The sequence below is a fragment of the Denticeps clupeoides genome, chromosome 5 (assembly GCF_900700375.1).
Source record: "Denticeps clupeoides chromosome 5, fDenClu1.1, whole genome shotgun sequence".
Taxonomy (NCBI): Eukaryota; Metazoa; Chordata; class Actinopteri; order Clupeiformes; family Denticipitidae; genus Denticeps; species Denticeps clupeoides.
This window is the reverse complement of record NC_041711.1, coordinates 529931-554479: the sequence shown is the minus strand read 5'-3', so window position 1 is coordinate 554479 and position 24549 is coordinate 529931. Positions and strand designations below refer to the sequence as shown.

Sequence of the window (24549 nt, the reverse complement as noted above, 5' to 3'; positions counted from 1 at the left end):
TCACTAGGAATTAAAGCACCTGAGAACCTGCATGTTGGTGTTGGTAGTGGGCGTGGTCACGTTCACTAGGAATTAAGGCACCTGATAACCTGCATGTTGGTGTTGGTAGTGGGTGTGGTCACGTTCACTAGGAATTAAAGCGCCTGATAACCTGCATGTTGGTGTTGGTAGTGGGCGTGGTCACGTTCACTAGGAATTAAAGCACCTGATAACCTGCATGTTGGTGTTGGTAGTGGGCGTGGTCACGTTCACTAGAAATTAAAGCATCTGATAACCTGCATATTGGTATTGGTAGTGGGCGTGGTCACATTCACTAGGAATTAAAGCACCTGATAACCTGCATGTTGGTGTTGGTAGTGGGCGTGGTCACGTTCACTAGGAATTAAGGCACCTGATAACCTGCATGTTGGTGTTGGTAGTGGGTGTGGTCACGTTCACTAGGAATTAAAGCGCCTGATAACCTGCATGTTGGTGTTGGTAGGGGGCGTGGTCACGTTCACTAGAAATTAAAGCATCTGATAACCTGCATATTGGTATTGGTAGTGGGCGTGGTCACATTTATCTGGAACTAAAGCGCCTGGTAACCTGCATGTTGGTGTTGGTAGTGGGCGTGGTCACGTTCACTAGGAATTAAAGCATCTGATAACCTGCATATTGGTGTTGGTAGTGGGCGTGGTCACGTTCACTAGGAATTAAAGCGCCTGATAACCTGCATGTTGGTGTTGGTAGTGGGCGTGGTTGCTGGAATTAAAGCGCCTGATAACCTGCATGTCTGAGTGCTTCTAGTCCATCATTGTATTTGTCTCTTCTGGAAAGGTAGGATCTAGACTTTGTTTGTAAGCTCAGCTGTAGGACTGTGTTGGACTATCAGTTGTGTGGTGTGTATTGAAAGGTAGATTGTGTTTAAGCAGCACCAAGTGTTGTGTCTTCATTATCTTACTCAGCTGGTCAATCACTGATAGTTTTGGGTTCCACGGTGGTGTAAATTAGGGGGCAGGACTTTGGGATTTATAGTGAAGGTCACTCACTGAAGCAACAGCTGTCAATCCAAACCTGGCATCTTTCCTTAATCCACTTTTTCCATTTAGCCTTTTATTTCACAGCAACAATGTGTCTGAAACCTATTCCAGTAACCATGTCCTACAGGCCCAGGAAAACATACTCACGCTGCAGAGGCTCTGTTACCAACAACCTCATCTACCCCACCCTGTCATCTACTTATCAAACAAGTGTGGTAGGTGGGCTCTGGAACTGTCAATCTGCTGTTAAAAAAGCTGAGTTCATCTTTGGCCTCACTACTCTCCGCTCCCTAGACTTCCTGGTGCTAACAGAGACCTGGATGTCCCCTCAGAACACGGCTATACCTGCTGCCCTCTCTCCTGCCTACACGTTCTCCCACACTCCTAGAAAAACTGGGAGAGGAGGGGGTACTGACCTTTCAATATCACGAAATTAGTCCTTCACATCAATGCCTCTCCCACATCTTAATATTTCTTCTTTCGAAATCCATGCAGTCTCAGTTTATTCTCCAGTGAACATCCTTCTCATTGTCTTATATCGCCCTCCAGGGCCACTTGGGACCTTTATCGATGAATTGGACATTCTGCTCAGCATTTTCTCCTTTGACACCCCCCTAACTCTCCTTGATGACTTTAACCTTCCACCAGCCAAACTCCAATCATCCTGCCTTCTTCCCCTTCTCCACTCTTTTTCCTTGACCAACAGCAACATATCTCCCACACACAAAGGAGGGAATGTCCAGGACCTGGTCTTCAATTGTCCTTCTCCCACTTCCGACCTTTATTCCACTCCCCTTCACATCTCTGACCACCACTTCCTGACCTTCACCCTCACTCTACCTACAGGATGGATCCACAACTTTCCCCCATCCATCCTTCATTCAACACAACCTTCACACTGTCTCACTGCTGCTAAACCTGCTTTCTACAAAGCAAAACTAGAAGCCTCTGCCCACAATCCTCAAAAACTCCACAACATCTTCTTATCCCTACTCAACACTCCGACTCCCCCTGCCCCGTCTTCCCTAACAGCTGATGATTTTGCCAACTTCTTCACAGGGAAGATTGAACAAATCTGTTAGACATTCTCCACCACAAATCCTACTCTACCCTCTGAAGTTTCTACAACTGCTCTAAATCAATTTCCTAAGATCACATCTGATGAAATCATTCAGATTATATCTACAGGCCACCCAACCACCTTTCCAGTAGATCCAATCCCTTCAGCAATGTTCCGAACCATCTCCCCTGACCTCATCCCTTTCATTTCTTATATCACAAACAGCTCAATCTCATCTGGCCATGTACCATCTGCCTTTAAAACAGCCAGGGTTCTTCCAATCCTAAAGAAACCCACTGCTGATCCTACAGACATTAACAACTACAGACCAGTTTCCCTCCTCTCATTTCTTTCTAAAGTCCTTGAGCGGTGTGTCTACAATCAGCTATCACTTCATCTATCACGGAACAACCTCCTGGATCCTAACCAGTCTGGCTTCAGAACAGCTCCTTCTACAGAGACGGCCCTTCTGGCTGTTACTCTCTTGTCAATCCTGAAGAGGCTTGGAATTCATGGCTCAGCATGGCAGTGGTTTGCTTCCTACCTTGATGAGCGATCTTACCAAGTGACTTGGAAAGGATCCACCTCTGCCTCACATAGACTTTCCACTGGTGTCCCTCAAGCCTCAGTACTCGGTCCTCTCCTTTTCTCCCTCTACACGAGATCACTTGGTAAGGTCACAGCTCTCTCCTTCTACAACAGCCTGCAACGTTGGAGTAACTATAGACAACAAACTCTCCTTCTCTACTCACATCAGCAACCTTTCCCGCTCATGTAGATTCTTTCTCTACGATATCAGACAAATCCGTCCTTATCTGTCAACACAGGCCACCCAGATACTGGTTCAGTCCTTAGTAATCTCACGACTGGACTACTGTAACTCCCTTCTAGCTGGTCTACCACTATGTACCATCCAACTTCTACAACTCATACAAAATGCAGCAGCATGACTGATCTTCAACCTTCCCAAGTTCTCCACACCACCCCTCTACTACGTTCCCTCCACTGGCACCATCCTACCTCACAGCCCTTATTACACCTCACACTGCACCTGGTATACTCCGAGCCTCCAGTACTGCTCGCCTGGTCCCTCCATCTCTGAAGGTAAAAGGAAGACATTCATCTAGACTCTTCTCTATCTTGGCCCCTCGGTGGTGGAATGAACTTCCAGCTCAGTCACTGAGCACCTTCACACGGCAGCTCAAGACGTTCCTCTTTAGAGAAGATTTAGATGAACTTGTAACCTTCTTCTTGTCTGACTTCTGTATATAAACTAGAACAGAGTGAATAAAAATATTGTATTCATAGTTGGTGGTCCTAGTGAACCAGAACAGATCACGTCAGCTATGGTGACATGGAAGCACGTTGTAAGTCGCTCTGGATCAGGGTGTCTGCCAAACGCCTTACATTTACATTTACATTTACAGCATTTATCAGACGCCCTTACAATCAGACAATCAGACGCACTTACAATCAGTAGTTACAGGGACAGTCTCCCTGGAGCAATTTAGGGTTAAGTGTCTTGCTCAGGGACACAATGGTAGTAAGTGGGATTCGAACCTGGGTCTTCTGGTTCATAGGCGAGTGTGTTACCCACTAGGCTACTACCACCCAGCCTTAAATGTAAATATAAATGTCTGTGTTGGTAGTGGGTGTGGTCACGTTTTTGTACAAGGTGTGTTTGGAGTGTAGATAACTGAGGGAAACGAAGGAGAACGTTTAAATCGTCCAAAATGTCAATCTTGGTAACAGGCTCCTCAACTTTTATAACTTTATTTTTATTCTTCCAGAGATATTCTGGAAGCACACAGAGAAACTAAATCACCCAATGAAGAACTGTGAAGGGAAAAATTTATGGGTCTGAACTTCTCACGTGTTATTCGACCACCACCTTTGGTCATGAAACAATCTTATCTCTGACCTTGCTGACAAAAAATCTGAAAATAAGCTGAGAAAGGGAAGGTTCTGTGACCTTAATGGGCGCCACTGTCCAAAGTGGTGCAAGCTTGTCTTTTGACCTTGTATGCCCAGAATGGTATAAAAGCTTGTGAACTGTAATCAGGGGGTGGGAGTTCTTCTTGCGAGTCCCCCCCATGCGCATGGTAAATTAAACTTGGATAAACTCAGTTGACATTCTTCATTTGCAGCTCCCCAGATGGAAAAAAATCCCACACAAGCATCTCACTTCAGACAGGAGAAAATAAAGCTTGAATGTGAAAACCTGTGCCAGATATGACTCCAAAGACATCCTTCTGCAGGCTGCTCTCAAAGGCACTTCCTGGCTTGTGCAGAGTCGCCATGGAAATGATGCCAAGAGGGTCGTCTTTGCTATTCTGAAAAGGTCACATGACACAAGGATAAGTGCTTTCAGTCCCAGGTCACCAGCAGGATGTCCAGTCATGACTCAGAGTGAAGATGTGCTGTGTTACACTGGAATAGATGATTGGGGTGTTCTCCTTCACATCAAGCCTGTGGACGTTCTCCAGCAGCAGGCCAAACAGGGGCAGGTAGAGAGTGGCCAGCCTGGCCTGCTGACTCTGGAAAGACACAATAAGCAGCAGAGGAAAGATGGACCTGGTCCTCACCACATGCATGGTTCTACCATCCCGCACAAAAGAAATGGCTTACCTTGGACGCATAGCGGTCATCAAAAGTGTGTTTAATCATCAGACTCTTAAGCACATGGATGGCGATCTGTCGGACCTCACTGAACTCCAGAAGGGCTCCACCCACCTCCTTCAGCAGGAGGCCGACCAGGAAATGGTTCCGACAGAAGTCCTCAGTCAGCGAATAGTCCAGCTGCAGATCTGAACGTACAGAAGTAGATCTTTAAATTGAATTTATGCATCTTCTATATCTACATACTATAATTTACATTCATGGCCTCATCTGTCACCTTGGAACGTCTGAATCCTGCCTTTACAGAAGGGCATGGGAAGGTTGAGAGGAACATAGTGCTCATGGTTACACACCACCTTGAGGAACTCAAACTTGAACTCATACAGAGTCTGCAGAAAGAGAACAAGACTACACCATTAATGGAAGTGGAGGACCCCACTGTCCAGCCTGTATTCATGTGTTCAGTAGCACAATGTAGGCTAGATAAAGATCTGCAGCATCGAATGAACTAAATAAGTATACACTGAACTCCCTCAGATCATAAAAATGGATTCTTTGATCATGCTGGAGCAGTACGGTACTTTAGGGTCTCCTGGCATGAAGCAGTGGGCGTAGTTGTTGATCAGCTTGAATATGAAACCCCGGTCCATGAAGGTAAAACAGCGCTGTTTGAGAGGAGACACTGTATCATGAGATAAAGGACATGTCTCTGGCCATTGTGAAAAATCCTGCTGGAAAGTTCAACAGTTCACCTTGACAAAGACTGCCAGGCTGTGGTTGGCATTCCGGGCAGCATCCAGGCTGTCTTTATACTTCTGCGTGATGTGGGGCACCACCATGCTCACCAGTGTCTCCACAGCGTGGTGGAACGAAGCAGAGAAACGCTGGTTTCTGCTCAACTGCAAAGACATAGAAGAAAATGGCGGTATCACAAATTCTCAAAGTGCTAGTATGGATCTTAATATTTCATTCGGATTGGCTTGGAATTATTTGTTGAAAATGATCATTCAGTTTTAACCCTTCACCATTGCAACATGTTGTATTACCCACAAGTACAAAATAAAATAAGACGTTGGACGTACTTTAACTTTTCCACTCTCCATCAGAAACTGAGCCATGGACTTCACCAGAGCTTCGAAGAAATACCAGGAGTGCTGGAAAGTGAAGTGATTGTCATTGTGAGACACTGCAGCACAGCACACGGTGCACACAGTGAAATGTGTCCTCTGTATTTAACCATCACCCTTGGTGACAGTGGGCACCATGACATGCGCCCGGGTAGCAGTGTAATATCTGATCGTTATTGAGTCATCTGTGTGTAGAGCACGTATTATCAACTGTTTTAAAAACCTTCATGTAAGGTGGTGCAGCAGTAGCACCTTCAGCAGTTTGTTGCTGGTGAGGAAGTCTGTTGAGGGCTTGAGGATGGCGGTCATGGCTTTGGCCAGCTCTTCATGCACCGTCTTGCTGCTGCAGGTTGAGGACGTCTCTGTTTTAAACACATACTGCGCATGCAGAGATCATGAATTAGAATTAGAATTCAGACAACTGTAAAAATATCATACATGAATTTACCCCGTGTCAATTCTACACACGCTGGTAGAAGACTGAAAGACAGTACTTTACCTTTACATACGATCTCAGATAGTGCTCCAGACCTTCTTCATGACACTGGGCAACTACGTGAACCATGACTCTGGACACAAATATTTTTTAACAATTCTTCATTTGATTTGAAATTCTTGTCCATCATACTGTGACGTTATAGCAAAAGAGATACCAAAATGGATCAGGAGGTGCAATGGTTTTAACTTTCAGCTCACCTAGTCACGTTCACAGCCACGTCCTCAAGTACGTCGCTGGTCAGCACACGGAAAAGCAGATTCAAGATGGTGGGCAGGAAGCTGATCATGACGTGGCCCTCCATGGCATGGAGACTCTGTAATGACAGTCATGACATTGCTGTTGCAGTTCAGGGAATTCAAACAAAGATCTTATTTGGTCCACAGAGTGCTGGTTACCTTGAGGTACTTGACCAGGTCCCCCTCAACAGCCTGACCAGATATCTCAAGGGTTTTACAGTAGAGGAAGAAGTTGTGCAGATGCTGATCCTGAAAAGTAAAACTTAGAATGGAAGAGTCTGCAACCTCACTACTACATACTACCTCCACCTCACTATTCCACCTCTATACTACATACTACCTCCACTTCACTCCTAAAAGCTACCTCACTCCTACATACTACCTCCACCTCACTACTCCTCTACCTCAGTACTCCACCTCCATACTACCTCCACCTAACTACTACATCCTACCTCAACCACACTCCTAAAAGCTACCTCACTACTACATACTACCTCCACCTCACTATTCCACCTCTATACTACATACTACCTCCACCTCACTCCTAAAAGCTACCTCACTCCTACATACTACCCATACTACCTCCACCTCACTAGTACATACTAACTCCACCTCACTAGTACATGCTACCTCCACCTCACTCATACATGCTACCTCCACCTCACTCCTACAAGCTACCTCCACCCTCACTACTACTCCACCTCACAACTACATACTACTCCCTCCTCATTACTACAAACTACCTCCACCTCACTCCTACATACTACCTCCACCTCACTACTACAAGCTACCTCCACCCTCACTACTCCTCCACCTCACTACTACATATTACTCCCTCCTCATTACTACATACTACCTCCACCTCACTACTTCAAGCTACCTCCACCTCACTACTACATACTACTACCCTCCTCATTACTACAAACTACCTCCACCTCACTCCTACATACTACCTCCACCTCACTACTACAAGCTACCTCCACCCTCACTACTCCTCCACCTCACTACTACATACTACTCCCTCCTCATTACTTTACTTTACTTTACTTTACTTTATTTAGCAGACGCTTTTATCCAAAGTGACTTACAAGAGGAAGACACCAGCAATTCTCGTTCGATTTCTATAGAATATCGAGTTTACAAACTAAGAGCCCTGATAAGGCTTAGACTTGTCAGCGAAGAGCATGCTCGGAGATTGTTGGGTGCTAGACTAAGAAAAATTATAATGTATTTATACATTTTGTATTTGTTTGTGCAATGTGTACGCATGTGCGTGTGTAAGTGTTAGTTACATTACTACAAACTACCTCCACCTCACTCCTACATACTACCTCCACCTCACTACTACAAGTATTCCTTTACCTCACTACTCCTCCACCACACTACTACATGCTACCTACACCTCATTAGTATAATAAATGATGATAATGAAGAATCATCTAGTCTTATCTTATCTTACTACAAGTGACTTCCACCTCACTATCCATCTACCTCACTACAAAAAGCTACCTCCATCTCACCTACAGGTGTTTTTATGTCCATACCCGTGTGTAGACCGTGGACACAAGGTGAGTGTACACTCTGAACAAAGGCTTTCCTCCATCAACCCACTTGACCTCAGTACCAGAATTCTAAAACAAGTGAGAAACAAACACAATAAAAATGGAGTCTCCTGAGCATTTAAGAGAAAATGACACACTCACTGCTGTTTTCTGTGAACAAAATAAAGGCACAACTTTTTTTTAATCATTAAACAATTCGTTTGGTAGCAAAAAATGTACTTTGTGCACAGAAATAAGCACGTAGCTCCCTATATTTCCATGGCTGTGCGATACCTTAGTGATGCCCTCCTGGCAGCGGAGGTACCCAGTGGGCAGGTTGGCAGCGACGGCGATGTGCTGTTCACTCACAGTGACTCTGCCCTCCTTCATCAGGGGCAGCCAGGAAGAGCCCACTGCAGAGGAGATTCCAGTGACGTGTACAGAGACAGTCACCTTGCACTGCTGTTCAGGAAACTACAAAAAAAAAAACTTACCCTGCGTCTCCACAACGTCCTTCTTTTTACCGTTGCTGTCACAGCTGACGTGGTAGAATGTGAAGAGCAGGTGGTGCTTCTCATGGAGCTGCGTGGGCAGCTCGATCTTGATCTGCATCACAACAACATCTGGGTTACAGTCGCACACCCAGACCTTCAGGCAGAACCAGGTTTACAAACTCATGCCATGTTGAACAGGCTGATTCCTACAATGTGAACAAACTGACTTCATCGTAGAACTCCGGGTTCTGTTGATGATGCAGCACCGTGGTGAAGGATTGAGTGGTGAACAGGGGTCCTCCAGGGCGGCCATAGATGCACTGAAGACATGAGAAAGGGGAATGAGTGTTGTGTTGGGAGTTTATGAAAACGTGAATGACCAGAACACAAACCTTAAGAGGATGAGAGTCTTCTTCATCTGAATCCCTGAACTCAACGCAGACAGCAACGTTCCTAGCCTGAGACAAGAAGAGAAGCAAGACATGAAAAATCATAGCCTTTTAGAGGCTTCACAAATTTGAAAATGGAAATATGAGCACGTTTGTGGACCTAGCCCTACTACATCCATCCTTTGTTGGCTATGTGGTCATAAACATATGGAATATTTATGTTTTGGTTATGAATATTGGAGAAGTACTGCCTAGTACCTTGGCAAAAGACTTCTGGCCGTCATATTTCAGGTGTCTGGGGTAGACATACAGGTGGTTATTGTAGGTTGTAAAAGGCTGGGAGCACTTGGCAATGCAGGGTACAAACTCCTCCACCTCCAGCCGAACTGGTGCTCCATGGTGTTCCTCAAAGGGCCTCACTGGTACGTACGATGGAGTCACACAATCTAGGCAATCAAGGGTGAAAACAAGGAAACAAGGTTCATTTGTCTATCCAAGGAGGTGCTGGTGGTGCTTTTTATTTAAAGGAGCTGGTTAGCTGAAGAGGTTTCCATCTTAGATTTAATATAGAATCAGGAAAAGGCTGCATCAGTCGTGAAGACACTGGGGTGACTGCAGTAAAGACTTACTAGTTATGTTTGGTGCGACATTATCAATAGTCACATCCAGGTTGCCCAGGATCACGGGAAGCTTCGCCATCTTCTCAGGTCTGTGAATGTGAGTTTGGGAAAGTTAGCATAAGCACAATTCATGTTTATTGTCCTAAAGCAGCATTAATATTAAGCAGTATTAATCTGAGCAGGAACAGGTTAAGGCCAAGTGATGTCCACATTTCAAAAGGAGGCTCAAGAGCAAGATTCAGTTCAATCAGTTATCCTTTACTTATTCAGTTCAAGGAACTGGATCTTCAGCCACATCCATCTTCAAAACTAAGTTCAAAGTTAAAGCCACCCTTATACGCTCTCTTATATCAGGTCTTCATCTTTCTTAGTTCCATATGTCTTGCTAGACTCTGGTGAACTCGTAGTCACACATCAGGACCAATTTACGTTTGAGGGAATGGAGGAAAAATCCACATCACACAGGTCTTGCAGCACCTTAGCAAATCACCATGGTTTCTACAAATGTCCCTTTAACAGTAACCCTAAATGTTGTCTGACTGATGGTCTTCTTTGATGGCTCTTACTTTCTGAAATCAGCCAGCATTTTGAAGAGGTCCTCCTCTGAAAGCTTGTTGCAGTCCTGCCTGTAGAGGGGGGAGAACCGTGCGCTCATATCCAGAGCTCCAGATGCGTCTTTAAACACCGGCCTGATAGGAGAGATGGGGGGGAATAATTTTTCAACATTTTAGGACAGTAGATAAATAAAAAGACCCATTCAGCCATTTTAACTGGTTTGCTGTATGAATCATCATACAGTATTTTTTGAGAAACATACAGTCCAGCCAAAAGTCTGGACACCTTCTCATTCAACGTGTTTTCTTTATCTTCATGACCATTTACGTTGGTAGATTCTCACTGAAGGCATCAGAACTATGAATGAACACATGTGGAGTTCTTAACAAAAAAAGGTGAAATAAGTGAAAACATGTTTTATATTCTAGTTTCTTTGCTCTGATTACTGCTTTGCACACTCTTGGCATTCTCTCGATGAGCTTCAAGAGGTCATCACCTGAAATGCTTCTCCAACAGTCTTGAAGGAGTTCCCAGAGGTGTTTAGCACTTGATGGGGTCCAGCTCACCCCAAACCATCTGGATTGTGTTCAGGTCCAGTGACTGTGGAGGCCAGGTCTCCACTTTTTGTTAAGTTCATAACTCCACATGTGTTCATTCATAGTTTTGATGCCTTCGGTGAGAATCTATCAATGTAAATTGTCTTTTTCATTCCTCCATCCTCCTATTGATTTCCTTTTACAGTTGTCCTCTAGATATTTTTTGCTATAGTTTCCCACCATTAAAGGTTAATAACATTAAATTAAACATCCGATAGATGTACCAAATGATGCCAAATTTCACCCATTACATTGTAAGTCCATTCCCCCAGCCAGTGGTGGTGTAAGCATGTAACATTTCACCCAACACATCATGTCTTCGTGTTGATGGTTTTAATGGTAGCACACTAACATATTGCATTAGAATGTTAACTTGCATTAAAATTAAGCCAATTTCACCAAACATATCAAACCAGCGTGTGAAAAATAAACCGGTACCTGGCCGCCCAAGCAAATGGCATCCTGTACTGACCCAGTCTGCTGCAGGCAAGCCTGGAATTTTTCAGCACCTTCTGGGCAACCTGAGCAAACGAAGACAGAGCATTTCAGACTTAATTATAAATAAACAAAGTCATTTGTCATTAACAATACAATATGTATTATGAGAATCAGCACCGTTCCTTCTCCTTTATCGATATGGAAATAAAGATAAAATGAAGTGATTGTCACATGTGATACACAGCAGCACAGCACACGGTGCACACAGTGAAATTTGTCCTCTGCATTTAACCATCAACCTGAGTGAGCAGTGGGCACCATGACAGGCGCCCGGGGAGCAGTGTGTGGGGACGGTGCTTTGCTCAGTGGCACCTCAGTGGCACCTTGGCAGATTGGGATTTGAACCGGCAACCTTCTGATTACGGGGCCGCTTCCACCACTGTCCCCATGGGCTTAGCCAGGAGAACTACATACCAGACTCTATAGTTCTGAAGTGAGAAGTCACAGAGGGGAAAAATACACTTCATTTACAGCTGTAAACTGTAAAAAACACATTATAAAAAAGAATGATCATTTATAACCGGCTCAGAATCCAGATATAGGTGAACATTTGTGGAGTTTGAGGGACACTGTACCTTGACAGAGTCGGAGTTCTTCATGTAGGGCTCAGCACAATGCGAGATCGCTCCCTGCAGGACCTTCTCAATGTGAGCTACCAAAAAGATATCAGGATGAGGACATGTCACAGAGAAGACCCCCTGAAACAAGAGAAAATGTGTCAAGCAGTGAGCTCCACTCATCACTACATGGTGGCCTAGCGGGAATCGGAAGTATGCCGCACCACCAAGGTCCCCTTGACCAAGGTGCCGTCCCTGCACACTGCTGCCACCTGGCAGGGGACTCAGGGCAATACACACATGGGACAGCTTGTACCCCAGGGCCGTAAGACTTCCACTTAGAAGTCCTGCTTTACTTTTTCCTTCTCCAGGCAATAAAAATTCGGTCACCTCATCACGTGCAATGCCGTAGCACACGACACTTTCACTTTACGTCATGCAACTTACACGCTGTAATCAGGCACAAACAGGCTGTTAGTGGGTGATTAGAAGCCTTCATATGTCAGACTGTGGACGTGTTGTGTACTTTTGTGTGTAGTCTGAAGGTACCCTGTATGCTGCTTGTTCTGTTTTTCCGTTCTTTGCTTTCTTTGTTTATTAAAATATCACGTTTTCTTTTCAATATCGAGCACTTGCGCTTCCTCACTTTTACTCCAGCATGGCATTACACACACTTGTGTTCCACAACTTATACTTTCCTATTTAGATATTTATTTATATTCACTGCTCAAAAAAAATGAAGGGAAAACTTATACAACAATGTAAATTCAATGACAAATCCAACCTTCCACTTAGGAAGCAACACTGACAATCAATTTCTCATGCTGTTGTGCAAATGGAATAGACAACAAGAGGAAATTATAGGCAGTCCCCAATAAAGGCGTGGTCCTGCGGGTTGGGACCACAGACCACTTCTCACTTCCTGTGCTTTCTGGCTGATGTTTTGGATTCTTTTGAATGCTGGTGGTGCTTCCACTCTGGTGGTATCATGAGATGGAGTCTAGAACATACGCAAGTAGCGCAGGTGGTGCAGCTCATCCAGGATGGCACATCAATGCAAGCTGTGGCAAGAAGGTTTGCTGTGTCTGTCAGCGTAGTGTCCAGAGCAGGGAGGTGCTGCCAGGAGACAGGCCAGTACATCATAAGACATGGAGGAGGCCGTAGATGGGCAAAAACCCATCAGCAGGACTTCTACCTCCACATTTGTGCTATGAGGAGCACTGCCAGAGCCCTGCTAAATGACCTCCAGCAGGCCACAAATGTGCATGTGTCTGCTCAAACAGTCAGAAACAGACTCCATGAGGGTGGTATGAAGGCCCGACGTCCACAGGTGGGGGTTGTGCTTACAGCCCAACACCGTGCAGCACGTTTGGCATTTGCCAGAGAACAACAAGATGGGCAAATTCTCCACTGGCGCCCTGTGCTCTTCACAGATGAAAGCAGGTTCACACTGAGCACATGTGACAGACAGGGCAGAGTCTGGAGACACACTCCATGTGCTCGCCAGAGGTAGCCTGAGTGCCACCAGGAACCGAGATGAGATCCACAGACCCCTTGTGAGACCATATGCTGGTGTGGTTGGCCCTGGTTTCTCCTAATGCAAGACAAAGCTAGACCTTATGTGGCTGGAGTGTGTCAGCAGTTCCTGCAAGATGAAGGTTCTCCAGACCTGATTCCAACTGATCACATCTGGGATATCATGTCTTGCTCCATCTACCTTGTTTTAAGGACATTACATCAAAGTTGGATCAGCCAGTAGTGTGTTTTTCCAGTGTGACTTCAAATCCAGACCTCCATGAGTTGATACATGTGATTTCCATTGAAAATTGTGGTGAGATTTTAGTCAGCACATTCAAGTATGTAAAGAACAAAGTATTTAATGTGAATATTTCATTTATTCATATTTTTTGAGCAGTATATTGAGCTGGGTTTTTGGTATTGTTGCACTAGCATGTCTCGTCTGTGGAGATGGTAAGAATTGAATTTTGCTTGGTACATTGTACTCTATACATCAAATACTCATGCAACACGGTGACTACTAACCTGCCTGGGATACTGTAGCGCCCCCTCTGGCATCCCATTCACCTGCACCTCCACCCCTGTCTCCCCATTCAGAAGATTGCTGCTGGTGTTAGAGATCATCTTTCGGACTAAAGGGTGGTTGAGGTCAACATGAAAATCTGCAGAGATCTTCCTGCTGTTCTGGACATCAAAGAGAGCAAGAACGACGAAGAACGGCTCCACCTGCAAGAAGAAAAGATGACAGATATTCTACTGGCTGGGTAAGGAGATGAAACTGAAATTAGGAGGCCCAAAGCCTAATTTAAATGATGTTTCGTGTGCCTCAGGAGACTAGAAAATGTTCTGTTCCATTGTATAGATACATCCTCATGTCTATACCAGAAGAAGATGCACTATTAGAGTTCGTTTCAGTGTGTACTTACACTACCAATCAAAAGACACACCTCTGTGGTGGTTACAGAGACTAAGATGGAGGCAGTTTTGAAGAATCCAATCCAGGCGGAAGTGAAGCATGTTTGATGAATCTGTATTTTCCTCTTTTTACCTTCATGGCGGCTTTGTTCACCATCAAAAGTCGCTTGATGAGCTGCTCATTTACATGAGTGAATGATAAAAGAGTGTTCAGTATAAGCAAATGTTGGAAACCATCCCCGTTGTCCAACGTAAGGTGCTGGAGAGAAGATGTGAAATGCTGCCATCACAGCAAATGCTCAACCTTTTGCCTTTTTTGCCATTTTTTGGTTTATTACATGTGTGATTTCATAGTCCCGTGAAAAATGCAATACCCATAAATAAGGTCTCCAAACATTAGTCTGGTGTGTAAGTCTGTGTACTTCCTGTGTGTGTGTGTGTGTGTGTACATTCGTGGTGGGTCCTTCTTCGTTCTCAGACACACAGCTCTGCAGGTTGAATGACAGGTCGTTGCAGTTCACCAGCACGCGCTTCCCGAACTTCTCCTCAAACTGACGAACATCCGGCTCAATCCCAGAGAAATCCAGCTTCTGGATCACAAGAACATGCATGCTTCATAACTAGATGTATAGAGCAATTCAGCATCTTTTTCACACCGCTGATGAGAGAGGAGATTCACCTTCTGACCACAACACATCAATGTTTAATGTTAAATTTGAAGAACAGTGAGGTTCTAGACCCGCGGCTCCCTGCGGCTTTGGAAAATGCACAATAATTTAACTGTTATCTGTTGTTTTTTATTGTAGATTGAAATTTGAAGATTATTGTGATCGTAATACAACGTGTAATTTTTTAAATGCCATATATCGGTATACGCCTGCAGAGCTGTTCATCAGTTTATTCAATTCGAGTCGCCTCTTGGGGTTTGTAATATTTCGTGTTTAATGATTTGAGTAAGATGTGTAGAGTTAAGTTACACGCATGTTCGTGCTGGTAAAAACGGCGTTCTGTGCGTTCCCTTTAGTGGAATCCGGGTCCAAATGGCTCCTGGAGTGTCTGTGGATTGTGGCCCCTGCTCTAGATGATGTGCTGTGAAGCTGGGGTAAGTGCAGCAGCTGGCCGGCCGCCCTTGTCCTCCATTCGTCTACTCAGACCGCCGTGGTGGGACATATACGCTCACCTGAGTGTCCCGGTCCAGGGTGAACAGCTTGAGTCGGGTCTCGCTCATCATCCTGTTTTCGATGTCTCTGCCACTCTGGATAGACCACAGCAGGAAATGAGAGATAGAACATGAATTATGGAGAACAATATGATGATGAATAAATTCATATTGCTGGATGGGTGCGAGCACATATTCCTCAAGTATGTGAATGTGGGTTTTTTGAACCCGCTGCATGTGTGTCTGCATTGTCGAACGTTAGGTTCCCTCAGGACTTTCTACAGAGAACATGTTACCTCAGTGTACAATGCTGGAGAAATTGCTGCATTGCTCCTGCAGATGTCCCATTAGAGCAGATGGTTCCCCATCCACCTACAAAGAGTGGGTGGATCTGGAAGCCCCTACAAGGCTCAAAGTCGACTGATGCAAAAAATCTTACAAATAAAAATGAGAAAAGTGTTTTTGTAACAGTAGCAGCCGTAGAACAGGTCTGTTCCTGAAGGAACCGAACGTTCAACGATGACTAGGATCGCTGTGGAACATGACGTACCAAAAAATTTCCAGAGGGGGCGTCCGCCTTCCCCACTTCATCATCTGCAGGGGAGACGAGAGACAACCTCACACACAAAACCAAGAATACAGACTTTTACAGGATGATGATGTATTCCTGCTTCATGTTAAATGCAGAGATTGTCTACACACCATCAGGTATGTTGCCGTTCCTCTTCTCTTGCAGGGCGAGCTCAAAGCCAGAGTAGAGGACCTTGTTGAGGGTACTGATCCAGTCCTCCATCTCCACCTCGCTGTCTGCAGCCAGCAGGTAGGTGCTCCTATCCTGCATCTTCAGCTCAAATGCAAAGCGCCGCACTTTACTATTCTACACACACAAAGAGTAAAAGCCGCTAGACTTGGAAGGTTTTTCCGGTTTGCACTCCAGAGCGTGCACGACATGCATCACGCCGGCATCTACCTGCACTACACCCATGCACGAGTCCAGAAAAATGGTGCCTTTGGGCTCTTTGGAGATCTTCTCATCCTTGTAGAAGCTGAGGTTGTAGGAACCATCTCCCAACTGGGTCAGGTGGAAGTAGCGTCTTTTGAAAGACTGGCAGGGTCAGAGGAGGGAGGCAGGGGGACCGAGGGACAACATGACATTTACAAACGTCCTTATCCACGTGCCTTCATGTTACCATCAATGAAGGAACCAGTTCTGGTTCTCCAGGACTCCAACCATGAATCATTTTACTCGCTCTGTGGTACTTTTTCCTGCCATAATCAGACTATAAGAAAGTTACAAGTGACAAGTGACAACAGACTGATTGTGGGATGCGTGGGAAGTAGAGTTCCTCTGTCAAGGAGGTTCAGCTCTTTCAATTAAATTGATCTTCAAGACATTCAAAGATGCAACAGTAAATAATTATTTGGATGTTTTAATTAATTGTACTGCTTTGTGGGCATTTTCATCAAATTAATTAATAAACCGTATCTCTTCATCTTGACTGAGTTTGTGGGGACACTCACGCGCATGGTGACACCGATGGCCCCGTTCATGCTGCCTTTATATAACCAGCCGTGCTTGGACACGCCGCCTTTCTGAGAGTCCAGAGATGCAGAGTCCTACAGAGAGAGAGAGACACACGTGCACACACACACACACACTGATGAATAGGGTGGTAGTAGCCTAGTGGGTAACACACTCGCCTATGAACCAGAAGACCCAGGTTCAAATCCCACTTACTACCATCGTGTCCCTGAGCAAGACACTTAACCCTGAGTGTGTCCAGGGGGGGACTGTCCCTGTAACTACTGACTGTAAGTTGCTCTGTATAAGGGCGTCTGGTAAATGCTGTAAATGTAAATGTAAGAGCATCTTTAGCAACATTAATGTTGTCTTCCTAGAAATCTTTCCTAAAGAAATCAAGACAACATTTCCATGCGAACATGAGCGCTATTTTCCCCATGAGAGAGCAAGAGTGCACACAAGGTCGAAACTTTCCTGAAGAGTTCATGTCCCAGTAACCTTCACTCGTCCCCCAGGAGTGAACTGTGAAGGGCTGGGACATGAGCTGACCTTTCCCCGGAACCCCACACACTCAGAATTGATCAGCCTACCTCATCCCTGTTGGCATCTTCATCCACCTCAAACACGTGAACCGGCAACTTTTCCGGGAGAGGGATTTTACTGCACGAGAGGTCAAAGGTCAGTTACATCATTCACTTTTTAAATATAATATGAAGACAGAGCTTGAAAATGCAGCAGGAAAGAGCAACTGGAGACCATTGATCCAGGTTCTAGGTTCTGTTTTTCTCAATAAATTGTTACTCAGAATGTTTTTAAAAAAATCATGTTGGGTCAACATAGTCAGTTTTGTAATACCTATTTATTGAGTGATGTCATCAGCATTAACGCTAACTAGGGATGTGCGGATCGATCCTAAATATCGATAATATCGGTACCAAGTTGGTATCAGTAGTGGATCGATAATAGCACAATGGTATCGATACTTTTGCTCTTCTATTTCTGTACCACGTTCGAACTGAAATTAAGCGTGCCGGTAGAAATTCTGCTCCTCATGCATCAACGTGGCTCAGTGACGCGAGAACCAAACGTCCCAGCCGCGCTCCCGCCACAGGAAACACACTTTTTAATCACGTTTACTTTATGTATAAGGTATCAGTTTCGCCAATAGCAACCTGAATTTTACTGGATATCGTATCAAAAAGGAAATCAGGGGTATCGCACATCCATAATCCCTACTGCTAACTTCACCATTTACAATCTGGCAACGTTGATCTCTGTGGTTCTCAAAGTTTACCAGCACAGTCACCAACCCATCAACCTTGTTCAGTTCATCTCCTTCCCACCAGTGACACAGAACGAAAACCCTGCCTGCATATTCCCAGCAAATTGCCCTGTTCTGATCCAATGATCAGGGGTTATGGCCAAACGTGATTAAAATGATTTTAGTCACTTTCAGTCAATGTGAAAAAAATCCAGTATATTCTACATTCTCGATAAACAACTGAAATATACTGAAACATCATATCAATCGTATTTAAAAAAGAAACATACACTAAATGTGTTACATTTACTAAATTCATTTATTTCCTTTTTTCCAGCGCAGTGTACACAGTGAAATGTGTCCTCTGCATTTAACCCACCAGCCATGACAGGTGCCCGGGGAGCAGTGTGTGGGGACGGGACCTTCCGATTACGAGTCCACTTCCTTACCTCCACCACTGGGGGATAAATTATCAACCGAACACATTCTCGCTCTCAAACCCTCTCGCTTCATTCCTCCGCTCCGAGTGTTTTCTTGTTCTGATTCTTACTTGGGAAGCTGCCGGAAGTCTCCAGAATAATCCTCATACTTGTAACTCACAACATGCCAGTCGGAGTTATACGTCTTGATGCACTGTGAAGAAAGAAGAAACACAAGCTGAGAACACATACACACACACACACACACATACACACACAGGCCTCACTTAAAGAATACTGTATCCAGACGCAGCCTTCTGTTTTGAAAGCAGCCATGCCTGCAGCAGACACTATTGCACTCTGGGTAAATCATGTATCATGTCAACACGGGTTTCACTTCTGTCAACTTTATCCACTTTTATAAACCCGCTCTCTGTTACTCAGGGCTCAGGGTTACACACTGCTCATGATGTCACAGGGAGAAATATTACTTTCCTGCCTCCGATGACCACGCCCAGACCTCCCTCACCAGAGCCTGTCTGAGCTCCAGCTGTAAATTAACATCAGTGCGTGTGTGTGTGAGTGTGTGTGTGTCTATTTATTCAGTCGTACAACCCAACCAACTCAACATTTAAATATCTGTTAAATACATTATATCATTGCATCTTGATAAATTAGTTAAATTTGACTTCTTATTAAATTTATAGAGGGCATGTAATAACAGTTATAAAAAGGTACAGTTCTTGGGGGATGAAGGTGTGTGCATTCAAGACCTTCCTCTTTAAAGAATATTTAGATTAACCTTCTTATTGTCGAACTTGTGAATGAACAGAATCTACAACAGAGTGAATAAAATAGATGTATTCATAGTTGGGGTCCTAGTGAACCGGAATCGATCTCTTCATCGATAGTAACTTGAATGCACGTTGTAAGTTGTAAATGTATGTAAATGCATTCGTACAAGATTGTATTATTATTATTTTCACATGAAAAAGACGCATGGTGTTGTGGGAGTGTGAAGAAGGAAAGTCTGAACGTTGTTTGTGTGAGACTCACCTCCCGGACCAACAGACTATGAGCTTCTTTATGTGCATCTTCAGGAACGGTGCAGAACAGGGTCCGGTCCTGGCGTTTCAGCATGGAGATCTGTGGACAACAAGTCATCACCACCAAAGAGAAAATTGAATTTGTTATTCTCCCCCATTTGAAAAGAGAAGATTACAGGCATACAGAGTGGCCAGTGCCGTAACGGAGAGACGGGGCGCCAAAGAGTGATGAACATGCCCAGGGACCTACTGCAGGGCGGCCCGCTTTCAGATCCACCCCTAAAGGCTGCAGGATATCAAGCACGAACAGCGGCAACAGGGGAAAGACACCGTTTAGAATACCTAATAAATAAGCAATTCAATCATTCAATAATAAGGAATTCTCTCTAAACTGACTTTGGTCTATAACTGGAAACAGCTCTGATAAAAAATGATTTTGCACAAATAGTGTGTAAGTCTGTATTCATATTAGAAGTATTATCTAATGAAATCTGTTTCCACACTTTGAAAAATTATTGTTTACATTTACAGTTATTTAATACGGTCTTTGCGATTCTTTGTGATCACTTTGACTCAGACTCAAATGACGTCTCGTTGCACAGAAACAGAGTAAAGAAGAATTCAGAAGAATTAACATGGGAAAAATCGAAATTTAATGAAACTGATTTAATAGGGATTTCCTGTATATTGCATAGTTAGTTTATGGACCTACCCGGTCCATAGTTATTTTTTCCCCAAATAAGATGTTCATCTTTCATAATAAATATATAAAAAAGTGAAGTTTTTTCATAGTGACCTGCCTTCGGTCATCTCTTAAGTGAAAGTGAAACGTGTCCTCTGTATTTAACCATCACCCTTGGTGAGCAGTGGGCACCATGACAGGTGACCGGGGAGCAGTGTGTGGGGACATTGCTCAGTGGCACCTTGGCGGTTCGGGGATTCAAACCAGCAACCTTCTGATTACGGGGCCACTTCTGCCCCGACAGAGGAAGTGCACCGCTCCCAGAGGCACTGCAATACTGGGTGGATGCGTGGAGCGGAAGGAACAAGCCCCTTTGCCGAGTTATAGAACTCTGCTTAATATGTAGTCCCCCGCTGGGGGACAGATGCTACACTTGATCTAGGCCAAAAGGCGATGAAAATGTTGATGGGCTGGTTTTTATCGCCAAAAATCTGAAAGCCTTGTTGACTGTTTGTTTACAATAGAAAGTGCAATAACATGTGTTTTACCTAAAATAATAAATAAATATGATTAATACTCATAATTACTATATAGCTAAAATAATTGCGATTATCATTTTGGCCGTAATGGTCCAACCCTGGTGTAAGATCCGTTTCTGAACGTGGACTGAACGTGGACCGCAAGACCCTACAGCGGATAGTGAGGAAGCTGAGAAGATCATCGGAGGTTCTCTTCTCTCCATAATAGACATTTACCACACAGGCTGCATCCGGAAAGCCACCAGCATTGTGAAGGACTCTACACACCCCTCACATGCACTCCTCATCCTCCTACCATCCGGAAAAAGGTACTAAAGCATTCGGGCCCTCACTGCCAGAATCTCCAAAAGCGTCATCCCACAAGCTGTCTTCTTGTTGTATTCATGATTTTTACTAAATGTGTACTTTATGTCCCCAGTTTATCTAGTGGGAAACACACTCGCCTACCAGAAGACCCAGCTTCAAACCCACTTACTACCATTATGTCCCTGAGCAAGACACTTAACCCTGAGTGTCTCCAGGGGGGGACTGTCCCTGTAACTACTGATGTAACTCGCTCTGGATAAGGACGTCTGGTAAATGCTGTAAATGTAAAACTTTGTCAAAAGGTCCTGTTCATTTCACAATTTCACAGTTTCTTCCCTGCGGCCTGTAGGCTGCTGCTGCATGTCTGAAATGAGACCTGGACGTGAGGATTAACCAGAAGCAGGAGGAGGAGGAGAAGGTCAAATATCAGGAAATGCTGAATGAGAGTGAGAAGGTCAGGAGAACTGACCTGTGATCTTGAACCTGACACTTTACCTTCTGACCCTTAACAACAACTACAACTGAATTCTGTACCACCAAAGGACAGAAGTCCTGTATGGTGGAGACAAATGCAGATTTTACGATTGAAATGGGAGGGTGGAGTACAAAATAATGATAAAAACAACAAAAGCTGCAGATACATGAGCAGAAATGAGATTTTTCACCTGGAAGTCATCCAGAGGAAACTGGAGCATGTCTCTGAGGACATCGCTGAGGATCTGACTCTTCCTTTGCAGTATGACATTCTCATAGTCCAGCGGCTCAACCACCTTGGGCTTCACCTGCAAAACAAAACCACACACACAAGCACGTTAGACACCGCGAAGAGGACAATGTCTCATATAAAGAGTCCTCTCAGTCAAGAAACGTTGAGAACACTCAGGCCCTGTGCACATCTGTACCAGGCACTGTCCGGACACTAAGACTCAACATGACTGGTCCATGTCAGGTTCCTGTCAGAAGGTCCATTATGACGTCACTGGTGTCATGTCACATCACTGTCGTCAGTGAGAGTCTGGGACTGATATTCTAAATGCCACCTTTTTAGCTCAGCCCTCCCTGGAGGGACACTGCCTGTAGATAAGGCCTGAGAACTTCTCAATACACAACAGCTTTTCCAAACGTTCATAATTGACACTGGTGAGAAGAATTCATGATGCACCCAGAGTGACCAGAAAAAACACACTGCAGTGACCATTCACCCACACACTACAGGACGCTGGAAAAGAGGTTGTGATCAGCAGCTCGGCTGGGCTCCACGTAGTGGAAAATACGCCAAACTCAGCTAGCAGTTTCTGTGAAGCGTCAGCAGAGGCCGTCAGGGGATAATGACTCCAAACGGACCAGACTTGTGGGACAGCAGCCAGCACATTCATTAGAATTCTGTTAATCGTGAGACCAGAGAGCTGCCTGGAAGAGAGAATTCATCACAGATAATCCAAACGTATTAAAAGCCTTTCTGAGCTTCATTATTATGGTGGATCTGCTCTCTATGAACATGACATGGCAGGATTCCAGTACTACATACAAATAACTTCATATTTTACATGGTAATGTCACAATTCATGAATTAAAGAGCTGATCTGCATATTTGCTGCGGTCCAACAATACCTAAAACGTGCGGCAGCTGTCAGTTACTCCTACAGGCTCCTCCCCTTTTAAACTTCATTTATAAAAACATCATAACGGTTCATCTTCTGGGTGTCAGAAATAATTACACACCAACAACAAGGTCTGGGTGGGTAGTTAGTTCCTCCTGTACAACATGCAGGTAACCCGCAAGCAGACCAAGTGGTTCACAACCCTGAAGACACTTCTGCCAATCTGACCCAAACTGAGACACTTGGACCTACCCCAGCCTGCTCCTCTAGAACGTTCATCTCTCCCAGGCCTGGGCACCTCTGGCCCACCTTTCCTGGGACCTCTCCCCAGCTCAGCAGCCCAGAGTTCAGATCAAGTGTTGGACCTTCAGCTGGAGACCACATGCCTCTCCTCTGCCACTCTGTTTAAACACCGGAGTCTTCCTCATCTAGAGGCCAGACAGAACCCCGCCCTCCACACTGCAGAAGGAGGCCCCGCCCACACACAGCTGTTCAGCAAGGGAGGAGTGTGTCTGTTTCCTCATATTATGTCATGACTTGTCTTTCACAGCTCTCTTGCTGCCTGCCTGCTGGCCATCTGCACGATTAGCCAAATCTTTAACTGTGCAAGACCACACCCAAAAATCCAGCACCAAAATTCATTTTCATATCCATCATGTTTCTAAATATTCTGCTCCTTTAATTTTCTTCCAGCAGCATGTCTTTTACTGTCCTTTTATCCTGGATTTACAAGGTTTTCTGAAACCAGACGAATTCCTGTCCTTTCCTACACACTGAGATCCCACTATGGGGTAAACAAACACACACACACACACACCTCAGCATATTTACCCCCATAGAATCAAAACCATTTCCCGCCACCATCCCCACCGGTTTTTAAAGGTCAGTCCCTAATCAGCGATGGACGATATTTAATAAAGACCAAGACAGAGAGCCAGACAGCACACATTTCTCCAACTCAACATGGTGAATTTATTAGATACTCTCGTAAGAGGTGGTAGTAGCCTGGTGAGTAACACACCAGAAGACCCAGGTTCAAATCCCACTTACTACCATCGTGTCCCTGAGCAGGACACTTAACACTGAGTGTCTCCAGGGGGGGACTGTCCCTGTAACTACTGACTGAAGTCGCTCGGGATAATGATGTCGGGTAAATACTAGGAAATAAAGCGTCTGATAGTCCCCAGACAGCCTGGTAAAGATGAAGACTCTCTTCCCTTCTGCAAGTCTCTGGTCAACAAATTAAATTTGATCCTGATGGTCAAGGTGTAGAAGGTGAACGAGATTAAAGAGCTATAGACAAAGACTGATGAACAGACTCTGAGAATGGAGATGTGCTTCTGTCAAAAAATGAAAGAGCTGACTGAGACAAGACAGAAGGACCAATAATTCATGAGCATTCAGCAAAAAAAAACAAGAACCTACAACACAAGGTAGATTTGCTATGAGAAACGAGAAATTGCAGAAGATGGAAAATTAATATAAAATTGTGAGAAGAACATCTTCTGAAGGAGATGCCAAAGATTCCCTTTACATAGTTCCTGTATATCAGAGCAAAAATCTTTCATGTAAATATAAACTTTCTATTGTCATTTGACACTGAATTCTATGTGTGTGTGTGTGTGTGTGTGTGTATATATATATATGTATATATACATATATATATGCAGTATATATTTGTACTGTCCAACTGTCCTTTGGGTTGGGCGAGTGCACAGGAGCACTTTTCCAGGTGTGCAGATAACACCTGCTGGAATATTACCAGAAACCT

The 24549-nt window shown here is 44.5% G+C and overlaps 1 protein-coding gene and 1 pseudogene across 7 annotated transcripts in view; both read right to left on the bottom strand.

Moving 5' to 3' along the window:
- The window catches only part of LOC114789762 (dedicator of cytokinesis protein 9-like), a 53124-nt gene that overhangs the window by 21432 nt on the left and 7143 nt on the right, over positions 1-24549 (bottom strand). For 5 of the 7 annotated variants that reach the window (XR_003749719.1, XM_028979109.1, XM_028979112.1 and 2 more), the window contains exons 2-33: positions 21843-21959; positions 19661-19750; positions 18736-18818; positions 17515-17584; positions 16924-17019; positions 16373-16507; positions 16105-16279; positions 15953-15996; positions 15424-15498; positions 14693-14833; positions 13854-14054; positions 11829-11951; positions 11194-11276; positions 10171-10293; positions 9614-9693; positions 9243-9430; positions 8988-9053; positions 8823-8915; positions 8596-8707; positions 8396-8514; positions 8105-8191; positions 6720-6809; positions 6522-6637; positions 6325-6394; positions 6078-6203; positions 5781-5852; positions 5451-5597; positions 5280-5363; positions 4976-5087; positions 4708-4886; positions 4509-4616; positions 4301-4412 (exon numbers count right to left, since the gene is read on the bottom strand). Coding sequence is in view for 6 of the 7 variants with exons in the window: in XM_028979109.1 (XP_028834942.1) it covers positions 4301-4412; positions 4509-4616; positions 4708-4886; positions 4976-5087; positions 5280-5363; positions 5451-5597; positions 5781-5852; positions 6078-6203; positions 6325-6394; positions 6522-6637; positions 6720-6809; positions 8105-8191; positions 8396-8514; positions 8596-8707; positions 8823-8915; positions 8988-9053; positions 9243-9430; positions 9614-9693; positions 10171-10293; positions 11194-11276; positions 11829-11951; positions 13854-14054; positions 14693-14833; positions 15424-15498; positions 15953-15996; positions 16105-16279; positions 16373-16507; positions 16924-17019; positions 17515-17584; positions 18736-18818; positions 19661-19750; positions 21843-21959 (3517 nt within the window). In the remaining variant the exon portion in view is untranslated. Of the gene's footprint in view, positions 1-4300; positions 4413-4508; positions 4617-4707; positions 4887-4975; positions 5088-5279; positions 5364-5450; positions 5598-5780; positions 5853-6077; positions 6204-6324; positions 6395-6521; positions 6638-6719; positions 6810-8104; positions 8192-8395; positions 8515-8595; positions 8708-8822; positions 8916-8987; positions 9054-9242; positions 9431-9613; positions 9694-10170; positions 10294-11193; positions 11277-11828; positions 11952-13853; positions 14055-14692; positions 14834-15423; positions 15499-15952; positions 15997-16104; positions 16280-16372; positions 16508-16923; positions 17020-17514; positions 17585-18735; positions 18819-19660; positions 19751-21842; positions 21960-23030; positions 23169-24549 lie in introns of those variants that run through there. The other 2 variants (XM_028979113.1, XM_028979110.1) reach the window with 2 other exon arrangements.
- Positions 20637-20795, bottom strand: LOC114791372 (uncharacterized; annotated as a pseudogene).